Source organism: Mesoplodon mirus (assembly GCF_964341445.2).
Source record: "Mesoplodon mirus genome assembly, chromosome: X".
Lineage (NCBI taxonomy): Eukaryota > Metazoa > Chordata > Mammalia > Artiodactyla > Ziphiidae > Mesoplodon > Mesoplodon mirus.
In genome coordinates this window covers 60,316,416-60,340,160 of record NC_138981.1, presented here as the reverse complement: position 1 = coordinate 60,340,160, position 23,745 = coordinate 60,316,416, and the positions used below count along the sequence as shown (strand labels likewise).

Sequence of the window (23,745 nt, the reverse complement as noted above, 5' to 3'; positions counted from 1 at the left end):
TTGTTCAGGTGGCTTCATACAATGTCAAGAGCAACTAACTTCATGAAACATGTCTGTATTTCACTTCCAGGTAGGTGTAACAGGTTACATCTGACAGCAGCTCTGGTTTTGAAGTACTGTCTTTAAAACTTGTTCTCTTCTCAGCATGCCTCTCATTCTCTCAACGTGCCACTCTCCAGAAATCATTTCTCTTTTGCATTTTGTTCTACATGTTAAAACTACAGCATCTAAGTAAGACTCAAGGTAGATCCTAAGTGCTTTTGGGTATCAACACAAAATGATTAGCAACAGAACCCTTAGTGAAGAACAAACATCATTAACAACAGGAAGCTTTTAAAGAAGGATTTAAATTCTAATATGCATAACTTCACAGCATCAAAGATATCTTTCTAAAACTCCTTACCAATAGGTGACTCACCTCACACAAATACATTCTCAGATAACCTCAACGACCCTGGCTTTGTTTTTTGGCATTAAAATCCTTGCTGAGCTTTCTCATCACATCCCCATGACCTATCCCTGCCATCTCCTTCCTGACTATCCTGTAATTCTCCTGCACATACTTGGCAAATGGTCTCACGTGGGGCTTAATGGGGGTTCCATCTTTACGAGTTAATGGCAGAATGACCAGAGAGCCCTTGCACCTAGCACAGATGAAGCGCTTGGTGTCCAATGATCTGGAGTAGCGGCCGACCCTAAGGAGGAAAAGAGACACCACACAGCAAACAAATCAGTCACTGTACCTCCACATCTTCTCGGAGCTGCTGCCCCTGAGCCCACAGCCAGACTTCTTCTGTGGGATCTCAGCAAGTGGGGCACCAGGCACTGGCCGTGGTCAGGCTGGCTCAAAGCAGAAGAGATGGAGAAAGAAGACATGGAAGGGAGTAGAGAAGTTTTACTCCTCAACTCAGATAGCCATGTACTTCCTGATAAAATCACTGAAGACCATGTGGAGGCCATAGTAAAAACGTAATTGGAAAAAGTCTGAGAAGGGTCTTACCTGAATTTGCAATTAGTACACTCATAATAAATCTTGTAGTTAATCTTGTAGTCATGGCAACGGGTGACCTTGGGCAGCTCCGGGTGCACCATATTCAATTTTCGGGCATAATTCTTCCATGTATCACCATGAAAATCACATTTGCCATCGAGCAGCCAGGAGGCTACGTGGCATATCTCATGGATCAAAGTATCCCGGAGTCGGTCTTAGAAGAGGAATGAAAAGAAATCATGTGGCTTAAACCGATTCCCTTCTGGTCTGTTACCCAACCACCCCTAGACTCTCCACCCCACCAGACACATAAGCATATGTGGGCAGGCAGGAGTGTTATCGCCCCAGGATTCTGAAGGTGAAATTTCTACCAAATTCAACCCGATTTTATTAATGGCAGAGAGCCTCAGCGGGGCAAGTGGTTTTGGAAAAGCTCCAATGTGCTCTTTTTGTGGGACACTGCTAGAAATACATCCAGCTGAGACCTGGTCGCCGCCCTCCAGGAGCAGAAAGCGGGGTTTGGTCAGGAGAAGCTCCGTGGAGAAGCTGGGATCTGAGCTGGGCCCTTAACAATGGACTAGATTGGCAAAATTATCAAGGTCTTTCTAGGTGTGGTAGAGAAGGTGAGCCAAGGTTGGGGTCAGGAAAGCGTGTGGTCCACTTTGAAACACAGCGTGAAGAAAGCCTGGTTGGAGCACAGGTGGAGTAGTGAGAGACAAGACTGGCCACATGGAGGGGGGCAAAGTACAATGGCCTCGAAAGCCACACTCGAGGCATTGGCAAGCCCAAGGTTTCCTAGCAAGAAACTGCATGGAGCAGGGAGAAAAGTGAGGTGATGAGGGTCCATAGCTGGGCAGAGGCAAAGACAGAGAAGGAATGATAATAGGAGAATCATTATGAACATCTGGTGATTGGCTAGATATAGGGGACCTTGAACCTCAGTTACTGGGAGGATTGGAGATGCTGCCGCTGGCAGTGGGGAGCTGCAGAGAGAAAGTTAGGCCCGGTAGAAATATGGACGAACTGGATTCTTGGTGGTGGTGAGACATCCAATAATAATGTCCTCTAAGCAACACACAGTAGGCCTGTCCACCCAGGAGTGACAGGGAAAGCTGTGACACAGGCGGCCAGAGAACACCAGCACCCAAGAATAACCTCCCAGGCGCCGTATCGGATGTAAGTGCGGCAGGGGAGCTGCCCAGCTCTTGCCATCACCTGCAGAATCACAGACTTTCTGAGAAAGCTGAATCTTAGCAAAACGCTCCCCCTTCAGGTGCTGAATCTCGCCAGCGGCACATAAACCAGCAGTTCTCAGCATCTTTTTATTCCAGGTGATGTCAATTTTCTCTGGCAGCTGAGAACAAAAAGCAAACAAGAGCGAATCAGAAAGTGGTTCTAAGCAGAGCAGAAAATATCAACTCAAGAGTTTTGCAAATCTAACATTCTGGGGAGAATAAAACCTAAGCTGAAGCCCACGTAAAGATGAGACTGTTGCAAGCACGTGAATGCAGGATCTGTGCTCCCCTGTATGGAGACAAAAGTCAGGGGCAGCCAAGGAGAGAAGGACACTTCTGCTGGGCTAGGAGATGGAGCCCGTGCATGAGAGCCATGAGGCAAAACTAAAAATGCAACTCAGAATACTTAAGGTTCCACTCATCAGAGACGTCTGATGTAACACCACTGTCATCAGGAAGGGCACCAAAGGCTGGGGAACCTTTAGAAAGATCTAAAAACTTTCCCTGCAGGAAGTTTTGTCACCAGAGACAATAAAGTCTGGAAAACCTCATGACCACAGGTCACTCTGCCTCCAGATTCTCTCCGATCCAGTCCACACCACAGGCTACTGACAGAACCATTTCTTTCAGCAGGCACTCCACATTACATCCCATCCCTGGGCAGTGGTGCCTACTGATTTCAATTTAAGTTCTTCCAACCTGACTCCCAAGGCCCTCCATTAACCAGCCCTACGCTAGTTAACATGTACTGCTCACTATGTCATAGGCCCTGTTCTAGGCACTTCAGGGGCATTCACTTATCCAGGCCTAACGGTAATTCTGTGAAGTAGTAGGTGGTAGGGACTAGGGTAGTAGGACTGCCCCCATTTTACAGATGAGCAAACAGGGGCTCAGTAACTTGCCCAAGGTCCCACAGCTCTTTCCTAGTATCCTTCAACACGAACCCTCTCTTCCAGATAGTCAAGCCTCAATACTTGCCCTCTCCCCCACCACTGTTGTTCTCTCCCCTTACCATCCTTCAAGACCCAGAAGAAGTCTCACTCCCTCCAGGCAATCCTATTTCCCGACCGCTCAGGCTCTCAGTGATTTCTCCCTCTGCTGATCACCTGTGGTAGTAACAGTCTGGACCATATACTATAACCCACAAAACATTCTCCGTGTCTTTCACATATGCATGTCTCAACTCCCCTCCCCATCTAAACTGACACTTCTCAAGGGCAGGAAATATACAGTTAGTACCTCTGCACACCTCCCAGCTCCCAAGACAGCTGGGCATACAGCAGGTGCTCAGTAAGTGCTTATTTCATCAAGTCTACCTTTTTATCAAAGACAGAGCTGTTACACAGATCGTAGATTTTCTGAACCAGTTCATCCTTATTTTGCTTGAAATTCTTTCCAGAATACTGCTTTGAGTTCTCAATGCCACGCAAGAAACATCCAGGTATTTTGCATTCAGAATGCCTGCAAAGGTAAGTTCAACTGAGTTTTGTAGAGGGAAAGAAATCAGTAGAAGAAATGCATACATACAGGTCATGTCAAGAGAGACTTAGAGAAGACTTGCTGGTCCCTCTTCCTTCCAGCTCCTGCTACAAGGGCATCTCCTATAAGGTTCCATTCATAGCCTTTTTCTCGTCACTCCCCGCACATTGTCAGAGATGTGAAGCCCATGGTTCCAACCTCAACAGGGGTGATCCCACATCTGGATCTGCAGTCTCCATCTCTCTCCTAAGATCTGCGTTTACAACTGCCCAGTGCAAATTTCCAACTTACTAACCGGAGTATGTCTCCAGCTAAATGTGTTTAATTGTTCAACTTCTGTTATAACAGGCTGAAAACCTCAGAGACTTTAAATTCATTTTTCTCCCTCACCCCATATTCAACTAGGCACAAAGACAGACCACTGTCTCCTTCGCATCATCTCTTCCAGCCAGCCCCTCCTTTCCACCCTGCTGTCACCACTCTAGGTCAAGTTCCTGTCCTCCCCTCTATGCCTTGCTACTACAGCATCCGACTGTGTTCCTCACCTCCAGGCTCTTTTTCTTCTAACACACACACACACACACACACACACCACACACACACACACACACACTCTCTCTCTCTCTCTCTCTCTCTCTCTCTCTCTCTCTCTCTCTCTCCAGATTAATTTTCCTAGGCCATGTTCCAATGATGTCCCTCCCTGGCTTTTCACTGACTGTCTGGCCTAACATTCAAGGCCCAGGTCAACCTGGTTCCAACCTCTGTTTCCAGCTATCATTTCCACTCTGGCCAAACTGGGCAACTTAAATGTTCCCTGGACATGAACCGATTTGTCCATGGCCTAGAATGGCCACACCTCCACCTCTACTGAGACTCACCCTCTGTGGAGCACTTCATCATTTGCTAAGAACTTCCTTTTGCATCATCATATTTAATCCTCACGACCACCCTCCAAAGAAGCTACTACTATTCTTACCATCTCCACTTTGCACATGACGAAACTTTAAGTTCAGAGGTTAAATGACTTACCCAAGTTTCACAGACACTGAATCTTTTGACCCAAATCTCTTGGTCTTTCCATCAGACCACTATTGCTGCCCCATCTTTCAAGGCCTAACTCAAATGCACAAAGAACAGTGCTGAGCCCATAAAAAACTCACACGTGTAATATCTACTTATTTAAACTGAAACATTTTTTTAAAAGAAGATGTTGGGGGTAGGAGTTTATTAATTAATTTATTTATTTTTGGCTGTGTTGGGTCTTCGTTTCTGTGCGAGGGCTTTCTCTAGTTGTGGCGAGCGGGGGCCACTCTTCATCGCAGTGTGCGGGCCTCTCACTGTCGCGGCCTCTCTTGTTGTGCAGCACAAGCTCCAGGTGCGCAGGCTCAATAGTTGTGGCTCACGGGCCTAGTTGCTCCGCGGCATGTGGGATCTTCCCAGACCAGGGTTCGAACCCGTGTCCCCTGCATTGGCCGGCAGATTCTCAACCACTGCACCACCAGGGAAGCCCCTAAACTGAAACATTTTTATCTTGGCTGGAACAATCCACGAATCCAAAGAGATGAGCCCACAGAGCTGAAAAAATGATAAACCAGTAGCAAACAGAGGGAAGTGTTTCTGACCTAACAGAACCCCTGAGACCGAGATTTTGCCAAGACACTCATTAACCCTTAAGTCACAAAAGAAAACCCTATGAGAGTTGCCCAGGGTGAGACAGAGGGAAAGTACCAGAGAAGATATAGGCAGATAAAGTAAGGGACTTTTGCCCCACAGTCTGATATGGGTGACTAATATTTCTGCCTCCAATTATTTAGTCCTGAAAGCAAATTTGCATCAGAAAAGGTGGCAGATAAAAACCTAAACCATCTGCAGACCTCAGCAGAGAGTGTGATCCCTGCGTGTGTCTGTGCTCACATCAAGCAGCTTGTGGCTTAGCAAGCCTTCATTTCAGTGGCAATGCTGCTTTACTGCAGACTGAGTACCTCCACATCAGAGGAACCAACAAGACCCCAGACGCACGCATCAGACACCACGACCAGCAAGCAGCCTGCACAGGAACAATGCTGAGCACAACAGGAAGCCTACAGACTGAAACAGGAAGCAGCAAGGCAACAGAGAAGAGTCCAAACAGGCCAGCCTCCTGATATGAGGCAGAGGACAATGACACAAAGGAGCAGCTTCTTCCTTCATTTGTCACACTGTTTAGCAAAGCAACCTGGGCCTACCCAAGACACATGTCCCTTAGAGGCAAAGCAGCCTAAATATGGATCTAGGAATCCAGAGAACAAGCTTTGCTGCAAGGGGACCCATCTAAGACATCACACGCCGAACCAAAGAGAAATGCAGAAACAGAGAGCCTCTCTGCTCAAGTTCAAGTTTCTCCGTTGCCCCTACGCCTGACACATCATTCTTCTTCTCCCCTTAAGATGCAATTATTGGAGTTCCCTGGTGGCACGGTGGTTAAGAATCCGCCTGCCAATGCAGGGGACACGGGTTCAAGCCCAGGTCCGGGAAGATCCCACAGGCCACGGAGCAACTAAGCCCATGTGCCACAACTATTGAGCCTACGCTCTAGAGCCCGCGAGCCACAACTACTGAAGCCTGTGTGCCTAGAGCCCATGCTTCACAGAAAGAGAAGCCACCGCAGTGAGAAGCCCGCGCACCGCAACGAAGAGTAGCCCCCGCCCGCAGCAACTAGAGGAAGCCTGTGTGCAGCAACGAAGACCCAACGCAGCCAAAAATAAATAAATAAATAAATTTCTTAAAAGGAAAATACCATATGTTTAAAAAAAGTTGCATTTATTGCCCCAAAGTACAGGTAAAAAAAGAAATGTACAGTCCTTCAAATATATCCCTTCTTTTGTAAGATAATTCAGATGTAAGTATAAATTACTCCTGAATGCAAAGAAAAACAAAGAAAAGTATGCTCACTATATCATATTTTTAAGAGAAAAAGTGAGAAGTTCCTGGAACCTAAGTGAGAAAATGCATTTTTTTTTTGCTTCCTTTGAGCATTAACATGTCTTTGGTCTAAATGACCTGTTGTTTTCAGTATCAATATAATATCTAACATATAGCTTAATAAAGATAAAGAGACTATTTATTTTACCTTAACGTTTAAGCTTTAAAAATTTGCAAGAATATATACAGATAGTAAGACTAAGGGTTCATATAAAATAGATAACCAACAAGGACCTACTGTATAGCATAGGAAACTATACTCAATATTATGTAATAACCTATAATGGAAAAGACTCTGAAAAAGAATATCTTTATCTATATCTATATATATACATACTGACTCGCTGTGCTGTAGTCCTGCAACTTACATGATATTGTAAATCAACTATACTTCAATTACAAAAAAATTTTTTTTAAAGAATAAGGGTTAAGGGCTTCCCTGGTGGCGCAGTGGTTGAGAGTCCACCTGCTGATGCAGGGGACACAGGTTCATGCCCCGGTCTGGGAAGATCCCACATGCCGCGGAGTGGCTGGGCCCGTGAGCCATGGCCGCTGAGCCTGCGCGTCCGGAGCCTGTGCTCCGCAACGGGAGAGGCCACAACAGTGAGAGGCCCGCGTACCGCAAAAAAAAAAAAAAAAAAAAAAATTAAGGGTTCATCCAGAACACTAGAAACCCCTGGAAGACAATCTTGACTGCCTCCCCCCAATTCCAATGGATGGGAACACATCTGTTCTGCCTTCTCACCATTCCCACTGCCTTTGCTTTTAGTTCAGTGCAAACTGGTGGCCATGAGGCTGTATCTGGCCTGAAAAAAAGGATCTTTAGCTACACATCATTGTTTAATCTGAGTGGAAGGACAAAGGAAACCTCAGAGGCCAGAGTTCCTGTCGGGGGGTGGAGGGCAAAAGGGCTCCCGTCTGCCCGGAATTGCTGAAATCTGTGCAGAGCGCCCACGCCCGGCTCTGTTGGGAGAGGGGGAGGGGGTGCACCGAGGCTTCCCCCCCGCCCCCGCTTCCTCCTCTCCTCCTCCGGCCGCTTCTGCCCTCCCCATTCAGGGAGGTAAAACTTGTGCTGCCCCCCGCCCCAGCAGACTTCTTCATCCCCTTGAAAACCCCCACACGTGCCCAGTGGACGGCTTTGCACGTGACAACTGTGCAGTCAACTCCTGTGCCGCTGACCGTGAGCAATATATACATACCCAGGCTCGCATTTTTCAAATTCTGCTGCTCTGGGTTTCTCCTTTAAAGGCTCATGCTTCTTTGGTCTTTTAACAACTGAAAAGAGAGTAGTTCGTTTGTACCCTGAAAACTGGTACCAACCAGCAACTCGCAGAAAGGTAATCTCAGGAGGAGCCCTCACAGCCAAGCCCAGAGCAGCACCTATACACTCAATGCTTCTCTCGGAAGCGGGCACCCTCCTCCGTTAGTCCGCATGAAAGATTTCACCTACACGAGTAAGCAGAGTAAGCGGGACAGGATTCTGTCCTAGGCGCTGAGGACTATTATGAGGCTACATGAATATGCCTTTGGAGGTTAGACTGTGGGGGCGACTGAGGCACGTGCAGTACCAGGAATGGTGTGGCATAACTCATGCACTCACTCTGAGGAAAATGGCCCCCATCCTAGGTGGCACCTTCATCCAATGTGCAAGCCAAATCTTTCCCCTTTTGTCTAGCACCCATACTGCTGGTTGTTCTAGCCAGAAATTCGCATATCAGGAGTTAGTGCCCTTCATTCATTTATCTAAAAAACTTATTAAACGTCTAGTACGTGCCAAGTACCAGGCTAGACTCCAGGAGAGACTAAAGGATGAGTGAGAGCCCTCTCATCAAGAGGCTCACCATCAGGATTTCCCTGGCAGTCCAGTGGTTAAGACTCTGTGCTTCCACTGCAGGGGGCACAGGTTCAATTCCTGGTCAGGGAACTAAGATCCCACATGCCATGTGATGTGGCCAAGAAAAAAAAAGGCTCACTATCTACTGGGAGGACAGATTCAAAAACATACTTAATACAGTTGTGTAAATGCTTTACTAGTGACAGGGTCTAGGAACTTTGGGAACCTGGGAGGGAGGAGCACCTCGGACTTATTATGGCTTCCTACAGCAAATGGCAATTGGGCTGGATCCTAAGAAAAATGGGATATCCTCAGGACAAAAAATTGCGGGGAAAAAGCACTGCCAATGGATGGAACGGCAGATACTAACACACTGGAGCATGAGGACGACACAGGTGTTCCTCGCCCTTCCCCAGAAAGAGCCTTCTCACTGGGATGGCTGCCTCCCTCAGCCACTAGGAAGCTGCTGAAACATAGCGGAGGGTTAGTAGACAGGACAAGCAGACTCGACAAGACAGACGTATCCGGGGGAAAGGGCACCCACTTGTGGTGCTAGCCTTAGTGGGACAGGCATACTTGGTTTGATTGGCTTACCAGGTGTCACAGGTATGTTTTTGGTTTTATATTTCCTTTTCCTTGGTTTTGCCACCAAACATACAGGCTCTTCATCACGTGACAACTTTCCAGCTGAAATCTCTAGCTCAGCCTTAGGATCATCACTTGGTGGCTGGCAGACATCCTCCCCAAGATCCTGATTATCAACAACATGAGATGATTTGTGTCGGTAGACAGCACACTCATTCTTCTTTTTCTCATTTGAGGGAGTTTGGTCCTCATCACACGAATCATCTTCTATTAGCACAGGGCCCTCTAAATCATTATGATCATCATCATCATCAGTGATAAGTATTGGAGACCCCTGGGGTGGCTGCTCATTGGTATCAGACACTTCCAGAATCTCATCTGAAATTCAAGAGACACAATGACGTATAAACATACTCCCTCCAGCCCCCACACCCCCAACTCAAGTTCAGATTATTGAGCACAAATTAAACAAGTCAGGGGCTTCCCTGGTGGCGCAGTGGTTGAGAGTCCGCCTGCCAATGCAGGGGACACAGGTTCGAGCCCTGGCCCGGGAAGATCCCACATGCCGAAGAGCGACTAAGCCCGTGCGCCACAACTACTGAGCCTGCGCTCTAGAGCCCGCAAGCCACAACTACTGAGCCTATGTGCCACAACTACTGAAGCCTGAGCACCTAGAGCCCGTGCTCCACAACAAGAGAAGCCACCACAATGAGAAGCCCACACACCACAACGAAGAGTAGCCCCCACTCGCCGCAACTAGAGAAAGCCCGCGCACAGCAACGAAGACCAAGTGCAGCCAAAAATAAATAAATAAATAAATTTATATTTAAAAAAATTAAACAAGTCAGGAACTGTGATATAATGAATCCTAGGTAAGAATCAGTTATTTAGACGATTTTCCCTCTATTACTTTTTTATTTTACTGAGAACAGTGACAGATAAAATAGCAATCCAAACCCAGAGGCAATTTTCAAACCACATTTCTCTGTAGGTGCTCAGGGGTTCCCACAGGTCCGAAACTTGTATAATTTTCACTGGGCCAGAGCAAAATAAGAGAAATTAGAATTATAAAGTGGGTTTGTTTTTCCTTCTCTCCTATCAAGCTAGCTTTCTATAATTTAAAGGAGTGTCCTATATTTTTTATTTTTTATTCTTTTTGCGGTACGCGGGCCTCTCACTGTTGTGGCCTCTCCCGTTGCGGAGCACAGGCTCCAGAGGCGCAGGCTCAGCGGCCATGGCTCACGGGCCCAGCCACTCCACGGCATGTGGGATCTTCCCGGACCGGGGCACGAACCCGTGTCCCCTGCATCGGCAGGCGGAGGAGTGTCCTTTATTTTGAGATTATGTCCTGACTAAACTTTTGGTGCTCTTTACCTTATGAAATTATGGTGATAGATGGTAGTTGGAGTTTATTTCCATCATTAGACAAATTAAAAATTGGCAACTCTATGTTAGTCACTAAAATTTCTTTTTTTAACTAGTCCATAAGTCCCAAGCTCTCAAAACCACTGATGTGAGAGTAAGGAGTTAAGTTCTGATGCCAGCACTGAGAGGCCTTGGGAACACTGAGACTGTCCCTGCCCTCACTGAGGATCCATCCCTTCATCTGGATACAAGGGGCAACGTGTCTAAGACTCAAGCTCTCTGCAGTCTGCTCAGAGTTCAACTTCTAGGTTTCTATGATTCTGGATGTAAAAAATATAAACCACAGCATGAGCAAGTTGTGAAAATATCTTTATGGTGCAAAAACTCTGCATCCTAAAATTGCAGATTTGGGATAATATATTTTGAGTCTCATCTATGATTTAAATTAATTATCGAAAAATTTCTGATATGCAATAAGGAAAGAGAAAGCAGTGGGTGTTCCTATGGTAAAAAGTCATCCTTCTTAGAAGAGTTAAAGATTTCCCAACTGCAGCTGAAATTCTAAGCTGTAGGGACACAAATGAACTCACTTACCATACAGAAACAGACTCACAGACCTGGAAAACAAACTTCTGTTTACCAAAGGGGAAAGGTGTTGGGGGGAGGGATAAATTACGAGTTTGGGATTAACGTATACACACTACTATATATAAAATAGATAAACAACAAGAACCTACTGTATAGCACAGGGAACTATACTCAATATCTTGTAATAAACTATAATGGAAAAGAATAGAAAAAAGAATATATATATATGTGCATGTGTGTATAACTGAATCACTTTGCTGTGAAACTAACACACCTGAAACTAACACAATATGGTAAATCAACTCTACTTCAATAAAATATAAATAAATGAAAAGTAGGGACACACTGCTTACAATCTGTAAAAAATGACTCTGTACATTGACAAAGGTTACAGGTGAGGTTGGAAGTATGTGTTTAAGCTCCTTGGGCCTTTTTTTTCTGTAAAACTGCCTAAATTCATTACCATAACAAAAGAAATGGCATGTGGAGAACAGTAAAGAAACATAAAAAGACAGTCCTGTTGAAGCATTCTTCATCCCACTACCGGGATGGATGCTACCAGTCAGAGCAGCCTTATTTGAAAGTTCATCCTCAAAAGACGATGGATCTTCTGATTCAAGGAGTTAGCAACTGGTGGCCTATGGTGATAAACTGGCCTCTGGCTTTGTCACTCAGGCCCCTACTCTAAAGCTACCTCCCTTGGGGCTCCCTCTGCATTACAGTAGCTTGTCATGTTACACCCCCTACTCTGCACCTGGACCTCTGTCCTGCTCAGGCAATCCACTCAGAGCTAGAGAGGAGGGAAAAAGGAAATGAGAGGGGACAGGTGGTGAAACAGTAGGAAATGCGGGTTCCAAGCCACCTCTCCTTTCCCTTCTCTGATATCAATGGTATATCTGAGGTAGTTATCAAAGAAGTAACCAGTATTTTTAAGGGTGCCAGTACTTTAAGTAGATGCCTGTGTCTCATGCCCTACACCAGGTACTTAGCAAACAGAGCAAACAGAGATCAATTAAATACTATCTCGGGCTTCCCTGGTGGCGCAGTGGTTGAGAGTCCGCCTGCCGATGCAGGGGACACAGGTTCGTGCCCCGGTCCGGGAAGATCCCACATGCCGCGGAGCGGCTGGGCCTGTGAGCCATGGCCGCTGAGCCTGCACGTCCGGAGCCTGTGCTCCGCAACGGGAGAGGCCGCAATGGTGAGAGGCCCGCGTACCGCAAAAAATAATAAATAAATAAATAAATAAATAATAAAAATAAAAAATAAATAAAATACTATCCCAAAGGCTTAAGAAGCTCCTAGTCTTCCTATGTCTCACACCCACTGAGCAGGTTCTGAGCTGCGAGTAAAACTCCGTGCCTCCCGCAAGGTGATGAGGGCCTCTGACTCCAAAGAGGCAAGGACCTGCTATGGGAAACAGGCTCTAAGAAAAACAGGACTCTCTAGAAAATATAAAGGGGGTAGCAAAAGGCAAAGACAAACAGCTAGACAGAGAAAACAAGCATTCCTCTGAGAAGTCACTGCCAGCTGGCCCGTAAGCCTCACACACGAGTCTCCATCAGGCTGGAAAGAATGAGCCCCTGTCTCTTACTCCTCCTTCCTCCTCTCTGTCATCCCCACACACAGAGAAAGAGGAAAAGAGCGGAAGGCGGAGGAGCAGGGCACCCTTCATGCTAATCAGGCTGAGTTCCTGACTTCCCTCTGCTCCCGCGATGTAACGCTGGGTAGCTAAGAACTCTACTGAGGGCGATGCCTGGGGTCTAAGGCAGCAAGAACAGTTGCTGCTATGTTAGGAAATTGACCAGGCAGTGCGGGGAACCCAGCCATATCCACGTCCAGCACATAGGAGGAAAAAACAGTGGCACTCACTACGGAATGATTCAGAATAGAACATTTGCTGACTTTCATCCTGAGATGACTGTGCATGGTGAGGCTGCACCTTCTCTAAGTTAGTAGTATACTTGCCTTTGCTATGTATTTCAGCTATCTTAGCTCTCTTTCGCTCACAGAGGTATTCATTGTCAGAGTCTGAGTCGATCACCATGTAGCTGAGTGATGAGACTGGGAAAAACAAAAGAGAAGCATGAATACAACATTCTTCTTTTCATGGCATTTTCTACCTTTGCTCCAATGAGCATAATCACTTTGAAATGACTTTTTGGTTTCCCACAGTAACTCTGTTCCCCTTCTCTGGAACTACTCAATTGTTATTCCCGATTTTCCATCTTTCCTATCTTCGTACCAAACCTGTCCATCCGTCTCAATCCTTTCAAAAGGAGGAATGTGTCAAGTACTGAGAGAGTGAAGTGGGCTGTCAGACGGTATGTGTTTAAATAGTTTTGGCACAGGGGGAAATTGATTAAGGAAAGGTCTAGTTAATTGCCATTTCTCTTTATCCACATTGAGATCCCCCTGCCACAGATACAGAGAGGCAGCCTCAGCAGGGAGATTTCTCCTGGGCGCCACTCTTTGCAGCCAGAAGCCAGCACTGCCCTCTCTAATTGATGGACTGCTCTGGCAGGAGTCCAACTCAGCAGTATCCCTGTGCCACCCAGGATGCCGGTGGTGAGCATGCCTCTGGGACCGTCGTTCTCAGCTGGCCCAGGTATTTGGGTCAGAGGTTCCAGAAGGCTGAAATTCTCCACCTTTTTGTATTTCCCAAACAGTGTACGATAAGCGTGATATACCTTTATGATGAGACAGAAAACTACTTAAAACACTGCTAAAGGACTTGTCTGTACCCGTTAACAGGCACAAATCCATTCATCCATTTCCACCATATTCACCACTTTTAAGCTGCCAAGTTGATGGGCCTTTGCTCTCCTGTTGACCATTCATTCCATCCTTAAAATTCTCTCTTTTCTTGATTTCTGGGATACTGTTTGGTTTTGGTTCTCTTCTCACCTTTTTTGCCCACTCCTTCTCTCTCAATTCTCTTCCTCACTCGTTCCCAGGCTTTATCCACACCCCTTTCATGCCAATCCAATTAATTCCTAAGGATTGGGTAAACATTATCCATCCACCAGCCCAACTTTGCTTCTGACTTCTCACTCCACAGTGCCAGCTTCCTACCTGGATATCCTGTGGGGAGGGCCGATTTTCAGTCACGTCTCCACAGGTACAGCCTCACCAACTGTTTTATTGATGGTGTCTATTCGAACCAGTCAGGCAGCCATCCTGACTAATCCCTGTCTGTATCTATTGGCTGTAAATGTTTTGAATATCAGCCCTGCCTATAGGCCCCTCAATTTCAGCATACCCCAAACTGAACTCATCACCTTTCTCCCCAAATCCACCCTTCCTTCAAAATCCCATATATAGAAGCCTCCTGGGACTGGACCGAGATCTGTGGGCACTCCTGGCAGACCCATTGAAATTGATTTTCTTTTTTTTTTTTTTTTCACGGTATGCGGGCCTCTCACTGTTGTGGCCTCTCCCGTTGCGGAGCACAGGCTCCGGATGCGCAGGCCCAGCGGCCATGGCTCACGGGCCCAGCCGCTCCGCGGCATATGGGATCCTCCCAGACCGGGGCACGAACCCGTATCCCCTGCATTGGCAGGCGGACTCTCAACCACTGCGCCACCAGGGAGGCCCTGAAATTGATTTTCTTTACATATTTGTTCAACATCTACCTAGCGGAGGCAGGAAGAAACCAATTTTTCTACTTAAAATTTGGATACTTTTAAATTTATTATCAAACAAGGGCTCTATAATGTATAATATTGTAAACCAGAATATTTCTGAGGATCCATGACATACCATTTAAAATGTAAGGGGCAGTGATGGAAATTCTGCATCTTTGACTGTGGTGATGGCTACACTACCACATACATTTGTCAAAACTCATCAAACTGTATTCCCACAAAGGGTTAATTGTTCTGTATGTTAAGTCATTCCTCAACAAACCTAACTTTAAAAGTATAAATAATAAAACTGATCGTTTCCAATATAGCTTTATACAATGCATTATTCAGTTCTAGAATTTCAGCTGACCGCAACTGCTGACTTTAAATCACTTTCACACATTGGTGTCAAGCTTGGTGGCTTGCACGTTTCAAAAATAATCAACAGAGGTAAATCAGAACTAGCTAGAAAAACATTTTCCCACTTGACAGCACTATTTCGCCTTGGGTGGGTGGGTGGGGACAGGAATGATCAATTCATATTTCTACAGGAATTCAAGGAGTTGATGTGGAAACCACAGTTATTTCAGTTTTATTCCAGGAATTTTTTTTTCTTAGCACTTCCTATAGTTTGGCACCTGGGCAACACCCCTTCATCTAGCAGAGGGCTCCTAAATAGGAAAAGTAGTAGACAATGCTGACAGTTAGGTTAGAGCCGGATCACAGAGGACTTTAACTACTGGGCTTACCAGTTTGATTTCCCTATGATAAGCAACTTGAATAGAGAATTAATATGATCAAAGCAGTGACTCAGGAGATTAATCTGGAAGTGGGATACAGACTGGATCAGAGGAGGAAGAAATCAGGGTGAGGAGCCCACTTAAAAAGCTCTTGCACGGGGGCTTCCCTGGTGGCGCAGTGGTTAAGAGTCCGCCTGCCAATGCAGGGGACATAGGTTCGAGCCCTGGTCCAGGAAGATCCCACATGCTGTGGAGCAACTAAGCCCATGTGCCACAACTACTGAGCCTGCACTCTAAAGCCTGTGAGCCACAACTGTTGAAGCCTGCGCACCTAGAGCCCGTGCTCCACAACAAGAGAAGCCACCACCACAAGAAGCTCGCACACCGCAACAAAGCATAGCCCATGCTCGCTGCAACTAGAGAAAGCTCGCGCACAGCAACGAAGACCCAACGTGGCCAAAAATAAATAAATAAAATAAATTTATTTTTTAAAAAAAGCTCCACACAGATACAAGAGTAAAAACTGACAAAGGCCTTAGTAGTCGAGACGGAAAGTTAAGGGATGGTTCAGAGAGACTTTTTTTTTTTGCGGTACGCGGGTCTGTCACTGTTGTGGCCTCTCCCGTTGCGGAGCACAGGCTCCGGACGCGCAGGCTCAGCGGCCATGGCTCACGGGCCCAGCCGCTCCGCGGCATGTGGGATCTTCCCAGACCGGGGCACGAACCCGTGTCCCCTGCATCGGCAGGCGGACTCTCAACCACTGCGCCACCAGGGAAGCCCCCCAGAGAGACATTTTGAAGAAGAAACTGCCCAATTAAATAATGGGCCAAGGATAAGAAATCTAATATTTTGAACCCAGTTGTGAGACCAAACACCCATTATGACCCTGAACATAGGATTCACAGAGAAAATGTAATGTTTATTCTTAAGTCATCTTACCAGGAACATTGTTCCTTAAAAAAGTCAAATTTCACTAATTCTCCTATTCACCTGATGTCCCTTTTCTGCACGTTCATTCCAGACACAACTGACACAGAGAAAGAAAGAGGGCATCAGAAAGCATCTGAAGCATAATCAAATCTGGTTACCCATGTCTAACTCACTAAAACCAAAGTCCATAAATTACAGCTGGTCAAAATTTATGGTGGAATCTTACATCTCCCATGAGAGAGAAGAAATAAAAGTAAGGAGACCTTGAATGAAAAAAGTAAAGGAAGCAAATTGGAAAAGCAGCACAAAGAACTTCCTCTGCTCCTCACAGTAGGGAAATAAACTTTGCTTTGCCAATCTAGAACGAGCCCTAGAGGAGACAAACCTAGGACAGCTTACACCAAATGTCCCAAATCACATTTTAGTCATCTCTACGGAGACATGGCTAAATTATGCTTTAAATTGTAAGTTACTGCTTTGAGGGGACTCTACTTACCGTAATCCAGTTCTTCATCACTGCTTGAGCCCACAGTAAGAATGTAACTGCAAAATAAAACACATTCTGTTTTATTTTTTTTTTTTTTTTTTTTTTTTTTTTTTGCTGTACGCGGGCCTCTCACTGCTGTGGCCTCTCCCGTTGCGGAGCACAGGCTCCGGACACACAGGCTCCGCGGCCATGGCTCGCGGGCCCAGCCGCTCCGCGGCATGTGGGATCTTCCGGGATCGGGGCACGAACCCGTGTCCCCTGCATCGGCAGGCGGACTCTCAACCACTGCGCCACCAGGGAAGCCCACACATTCTGTTTTAAAGGAAGGCTACTAACGTCATAAGCAACCAAATGTCAAAAATCTCAAATGAAAAGAATCATCAATCAGAGTTTCTGAAATGCAAAAAGGTTTTAAGGGCTTATGAAATGAAGATCACAATAGGGGAGGAGAAGAAAAATTAGAAGTCACAAGCTGCTCAGTCCGTACTGCACAAAGACCGGACAAGAATGTTAGTTGAGTATCATTAGCTATCAGTGAGAAGACTGTTTTCTGCCAAGTGGTATATTTCTATTTAAAGATATGAAAGTGAATTCTGAGAAAGGGACCACAGGGGAAAGGACTTGAGGATGCAGAGTTTACAGTTAAAAATCAAAAGGGCAAAAGAGCAAGGGGAACACCTTTTGGGGCTTTGCTGCTTGAAGAGGGTCTACTGATCGGGATTGCCACCTGAGTAAATGGACAAATGCCGAAGTCCATTTCTTGGGGAGCAAACAGAGCGTGATTTCAAAGCTGCACCTGCTCCCTGCAGTGAACCTTGATGTTGGGCCGCTTGCTTCTCTGCCTCGCAATTTGCCAGAGGCCCAAGTACTCATCCTACCCCCGCCGGCGGCAGGCTACTTGGCCTGTTGTTGTAGCTTGGCAGTATGGTCGGCCCTCCATATCCATGGGTTCCATATTTGCTGATTCAATCAACGTCCGATGGAAAACATTCAGGAAAAAAAAAAAATCGGCCAGCAAGTTCCAAAAAGCAAAACTTAAATTTGCTGCGCGATGGCAACTATTTACGGAGCATTTCCATTGTATTAGGTACTATAAGTCATCTAGAGATGACTTAAAGTATACAGGAGGATGTGCATAGGTTATATGCAATTACTACACCATTTTATATAAGAGACTTGAGCATCCAGGATTTTGGTATCCGAGAGGGGTCCTGGAACCAATCTCCCACAGATACTGAGGGAAAACTGTACTATCTGAGGTGACACCAAAACACATTGCAGCTGGGGATCCTTTTTTTAAAATTAATTTATTTTATTTTTGGCTGCGTTGGGCCTTCGTCGCTGCGTGCGGGCTTCCTCTAGTTACGGCGAGCGGGGGCTACTCTTCGTTGCGGTGTGCAGTCTTCTCATTGCGGTGGCTTTTCTTGTTGAGGAGCATGGGCTCTAGGCACACGGGCTTCAGTAGTTGTGGCACGTGGGCTCAGTAGTTGTGGCTCACGGGCTTAGTTGCTCCGCAGCATGTGGGATCTTCCTGGATCAGGGATCGAACCCGTGTCCCCTGCATTGGCAGGCAGATTCTTAACCACTGCGCCACCAGGGAAGCCCGCAGCTGGGGGTCCTTTAGCTCACCAGGTAGCAGCTGACTGGACATTGTCAGCTATCTTGACTGGACTCAAGATTCAGCTCAGAAAAGTCATACTGCGATAAGCATCACTTCCACGCTGGAGCCAGGCTCCAGTTGTAGGACCTACCCATAGGTAATCTTATCATGAATTACTGTGACAACTGAGCTAACAGAGGAAACCAAAGTGCTGAAGAAAGCCTTATAATAGCTATAAGGCTTTACATATATTTATATGGTTTTATACACATAAGGTTTTACATAATATTTATAAGGTTTTACATATAAAAAGTTAGCCTTACCCACTTCTTGTGGACTTTTATTTTGGCCTTGAGGTTGATTACTGGATTGCTTATATACCTTTTATATACATTCTTTCAAGACACATGCTGGCTCACCCCCTTGATTAAGTTTCCTATTCATTTATTGATTGCTGTACACTGGACTTATTCAGTAGTAGGCTTCAAGTCCCTTTTTATTTAATCAAGAAAGAAAACTCTTGGTTTCCTAGGTATGGGTCAAAACGTGACCTTGGTTATTTGAAACCTATTATCAATATATCACACTATATATAAACTAAAACGTGGTTCATACTTCATTTATCTTTTTACATATTTTTGTGTTACATGTACACACACTTTTTTTTTTTAGAGGTCAGGCAAAAGGAATCAGGGATTGGAAACATGACACAAAAAGTTACACAACAGGGCTTCCCTGGTGGCGCAGTGGTTGAGAGTCTGCCTGCCGATGCAGGGGACACGGATTCGTGCCCCAGTCCGGGAAGATCCCACATGCCGCAGAGCGGCTGGGCCCGTGAGTCATGGCCACTGAGCCTGCGCGTCCGGAGCCTGTGCTCCGCAACGGGACAGGCCACAACAGTGAGAGGCCCGCATACCGCAAAGAAAAAAAAAGTTACACAACAGAGAGTCCCACTCTAATCCCGAAAGAGAAAATATCGCATTCCAGGCTGGCTACTAACCAACAGGAAAAGTGAAAAGGTCCGAAGACAGCACTAAGGAAGAAATAGGAGGTCAAAAAGAAGGCAGATTTTAGACACCCTCTCAAGTAAAATTTACGACCAGGAATACAAGTCCCTAGACAGTGTTTCAAGACTGATTTTTTTTTAGTTTTTTTAAAAATAAATTTATTTATTTGTTTTTGGCTGCATTGGGTCTTCATTGCTTAACCAGCACTCTATCATGAAAGGACTAAGAAATCATATTAGGGGACTTCCCTGGTGGCAGAGTGGTTAAGAATCCGCCTGCCAATGCAGGGAACACGGGTTCAAGCCCTAGTCTGGGAAGATCCCACATGCCGCAGAGCAACTAAGCCTGTGCACCGCAACTACTGAGCCTGCGCTCTAGAGCCCGCGAGCCACAACTACTGAGCCCATGTGCTACAACTACTGAAGCCTGTGCACCTAGAGCCCGTGCTCTGCAACAAGAGAAGCCACCTCAATGAGAAGCCCGCACACCGCACCAAAGAGTAGCCCAGGGAAGCCCAGGAAGATAAGCCTTTTATCATAAGTAATAAAAATATTTTTCCAGTTTGTTGTCATTTTTATGCTTTTGTTAGATATCAAATTTAGAAAGACCTTCCCCAATCCAAAATTACTGGAAACAAAATCCAGCTATATTTTCTAGCATTTTTAATGGTTTCATTTTTTTTTTTTTTTTTTTTTTTTTTGTGGTACGTGGGCCTCTCACTGTTGTGGCTTCTCCCGTTGCGGAGCACAGGCTCCGGACGCGTGGGCTCAGCGGCCGTGGCTCACGGGCCCAGCCGCTCCATGGCATGTGGGATCTTCCCAGACCGGGGCACGAACCCGTGTCCCCTGCATCGGCAGGCGGACTCTCAACCACTGAGCCACCAAGGAAGCCCTCATTTTTTTATTTTTAAATATTTTATCCAGGGGCTTCCCTGGTGGCGCAGTGGTTGAGAGTCCGCCTGTCGATGCAGGGGACACGGGTTTGTGCCCCGGTCCGGGAAGATCCCACATGCTGCGGAGCGGCTGGGCCCGTGAGCCATGGCCACTGAGCCTGAGCATCCGGAGCCTGCAATCCGCAGCGGGAGAGGCCACAACAGTGAGAGGCCCGCGTACCACAAAAAAAAAAAAAAAAAAATTTATCCAAGTGTAATTTACTTTGGTATAAGGAGTGATGAGGTAAGAATCCAATTCTTATTGTTTTCCAAATGGTCAACCAATTATCTTCGAATTATTTGTCAGTGAGTCCATCTTTTCCCCACTGACTTGAAATGTCATTTTTTTCATCATGAACTAAATTTTCATATGTATTTGGGTCTATTTCCAGACTCTCTATTCTATGGTCTCTACTCCCATACCAGACACTTATCTGTATGTTTATCTTACCTGTGAAGGAGGAAAATAGAGCAGTGTTCTGGGAGAATGAAGACTTAGAGGAGATGAGGCAACTATCCTAAAATACCTATCCCAGAAGTAAAATACTTCACCTGTGTACCTCAAGAAGGCAGCACTGCGAACACTGGCAGTAACAAAAGGACAGATTTGAAATTCACCAGAATGAAGAACTTTCTAGAAATTACACATATTCAACACTGCATTGTGTTGCTTCATGAAGTTGTACACTCCTGGCCACTAAAAGAGCTGTTATACAGAGGATTCATGCATTGGATAGAGCTGGACTCCCATGATTCTAAGCTCTCTTTTCACAATTCTCATTTTATGACTAACCAAATTATACACTCTGTAGACTCTAAGTGACATAAACATATACTTTTTGAGAAAGTCGTTTTGCCAACAGAGTAAGACTAAACTAAGAGAAAAGAGAATTTTTCAAATCTCACCAATAATCATCCTGGATCTTCCAACGCCCATCCTTTCTTTCGGACATGTCCACGTCTGTAGTCAGGACAAGGATATACGTTTGAAAGGAAACCAGAACCAGTTAGATGTTTCTACATTCTGCATTTACCTTTGAGCAGCTTCTTCACCCCAACTTAAAGCCAAAACTTTGCTCTATGAAATGAGAAGTATTTAAATTTGTTTATTGCTGACCTTTCTCCCACCTTGCCCCACCAAGGTTCTTCGTTGATCCATTAGAAAACCCAAAGCCCACAGCGGCCCCTGATGTTAAGCCACCTCTACCGCCAGCTGTTATAGAGATGTGCGGGGAGGACAATCATTCATTTATCAGCCCCCAGATCAATTTTCTCCCACTGTAAGGCTTTTAGCATGTACTACTCCGTCCCCGGCCCAATGCTCTTCTGACCCCAAATGTATTCCCACCACCCCCTACATCACCACCGGCCCTCCCCTGTCCCCCACATCTTCATTCCCCCTACTCCCGCCTCATGCCCCAAGGAAGTCTTCCATCAGGCTTTCACACGCCCCCACCCCCACCCACGCCACCCGCGTACCCTCCACCACCTCCCTACTCCTGCTCATAGCCCGTCTTACACAGACCAGGCCACACCCCGACACACACCTCAATCCAACTCACACTCTCCCCATCCCCCTACTCACGCAGGGAATCAGGTCACCCTCCCCCCACACCTCCACCTTCCGCCCCAGCTGGGCCCCAAACCCTCCGCTTACCATCACACTCTGCCGCCTCGAAGCTCCACCCTCTCCACCTCCCCTCTAAGGCCCCTCTACCTCTCCACCGCCCCCAACACTGCGCCCCCCCCGCCCCGCCCCCGCCAGCTTTGCACCAATCAAGCCTAGACTCCTCCTCCATCTCAGCGCCCCCAGCCAGCCTTGCACCAATCAAGTCTCGACTCCTCCCCTCCCCCCACCCCCACCCCCACCCCCACCCCCACCCCCACCCCCGCCCCCGCCACTCTCGCCTTCTCTCCCCACGAAGTCTTACACCAACAGGCCTGGAGCCCTCCCCCCTCCTGGCAGTTTTGCACCATCGGTCCTAGACCCATCCCCCCATCTCGCCTCCCAGCGCCCCCAGCCGGCCTTGCACCAATTGGGCCTTGACTCCTCCGCTCCCCGCTCCCACGCCTGTCTCTCGCCCCTAGCTGATCAGGCATCGACCCCCCCCACGCACACCCCTACCCACCCTCCACCTGCCCCTACTTCCACACGTTACTCCAACCTCTATCAGCCTGCTGGCCTTCCACCACTCAGGCCTAGAGTGCCCCCTACAACTGTACGCCACCTCCCAGGCCTCTACTCCCTAATGCACCAACTGGTATCTCTGCCCCCCATCCCCCATCTTTGCTTTAGCGGAGTTAATATCACTAACACACACAAAAAAATTCCTCCTTCCAAAAGCTTTAAGTGGAAACGGGCAAAATATTTTGCCAAAATCTCAGTCTCAAGGCTCACGGACAGAGTATCCAGGGCTTACGGTGGTCCTGACTTTGTCAGCTCAACTAGGTAGGACGAGCGTGAAGATTGTTTCCGCTTCGGTACTCTCCCTTCACCCACCTGCTTCTGAGGCCTCTGGCCTGATCGAATCACCGCCGCTCTCCTATGACCGGGAGTGGAAGGTGTGCAAGGTACCGAGCAACTGTGAAACATGCCATTTTTATAGAGCCCAGGCTCAGCGGAACTGACGTATTCCTTGCCTTCTCTGTACCCACCTATCACAGTGCAGTAACTAGGCAATTTCGCAGCTATGAACTCAAACTTGGCACCCAGTTATAGTGCTTCCGGAATCAAGGTTACCACTTCCACGAGGTATCGCTAATTTTACCAGAACGTACCATTTCACACACAGGGTACAAGCCCATTTCTGTAGTTTGGTGATCCCTAAATTAATTTTGGGGGCGACAGGGAAGAACCGAGTCGAATCCTCCCGAACAAAGTTTCATCCTTGTGAGGACTTGGATAAGCGAGCCCCATTCCTTGCTTGATTTGCCCAACTAGTCCGTTAGCCTCCCTCCAAACACAGCGGAGGTGCGGGAGGGGGGTGGGGGGAGCGGTCAGATCCCTTGATAAGAGTGAGGCAGCAACCCAAAAGTGCCAGGCAACACTGAACTATGATGTTTGCTTCCAGACCCCTCCGAACTCCGGAGATAAAGAGAAATTAGTTACTTGAAGCTTTCTGGCACTCACTCCCGACACACCAAGAATAACAAACGGGGGCAGCAAAGCCTTTCTAGATTGTGCCCGTTTCTCTGGCAAAAACCCATACATCTCATAATTTAAGCATTTGGCCAACAGAATACATATAAAACGTCCCTGCATTTAAAAACATTAATGACATTGAGCTTATTTCATGCTAGGCTCTGTTCCAAGTGTTTTTATGTGGATTTAATCCTTACGACACTTTTAAAAAGTAGGCAGTGTTAGCACTCATTTTACAGAGATCACA

At 46.7% G+C, this 23,745-nt stretch overlaps 1 protein-coding gene across 1 annotated transcript; it reads right to left on the bottom strand.

Annotated features, from left to right (window-relative positions):
- On the bottom strand, nucleotides 1–10,691 carry GCNA (germ cell nuclear acidic peptidase; the record flags this gene model as incomplete). Its single annotated transcript, XM_082609262.1, has 7 exons — nucleotides 1–695; nucleotides 1,001–1,205; nucleotides 2,207–2,345; nucleotides 3,543–3,687; nucleotides 7,866–7,941; nucleotides 9,095–9,463; nucleotides 10,673–10,691. 7 exons carry the CDS (start codon nucleotides 10,689–10,691, stop codon nucleotides 446–448), a joined length of 1,203 nt encoding a protein of 400 aa, XP_082465388.1. The 3' UTR covers nucleotides 1–445.
- Nucleotides 10,692–23,745: the final 13,054 nt, after the last annotated feature.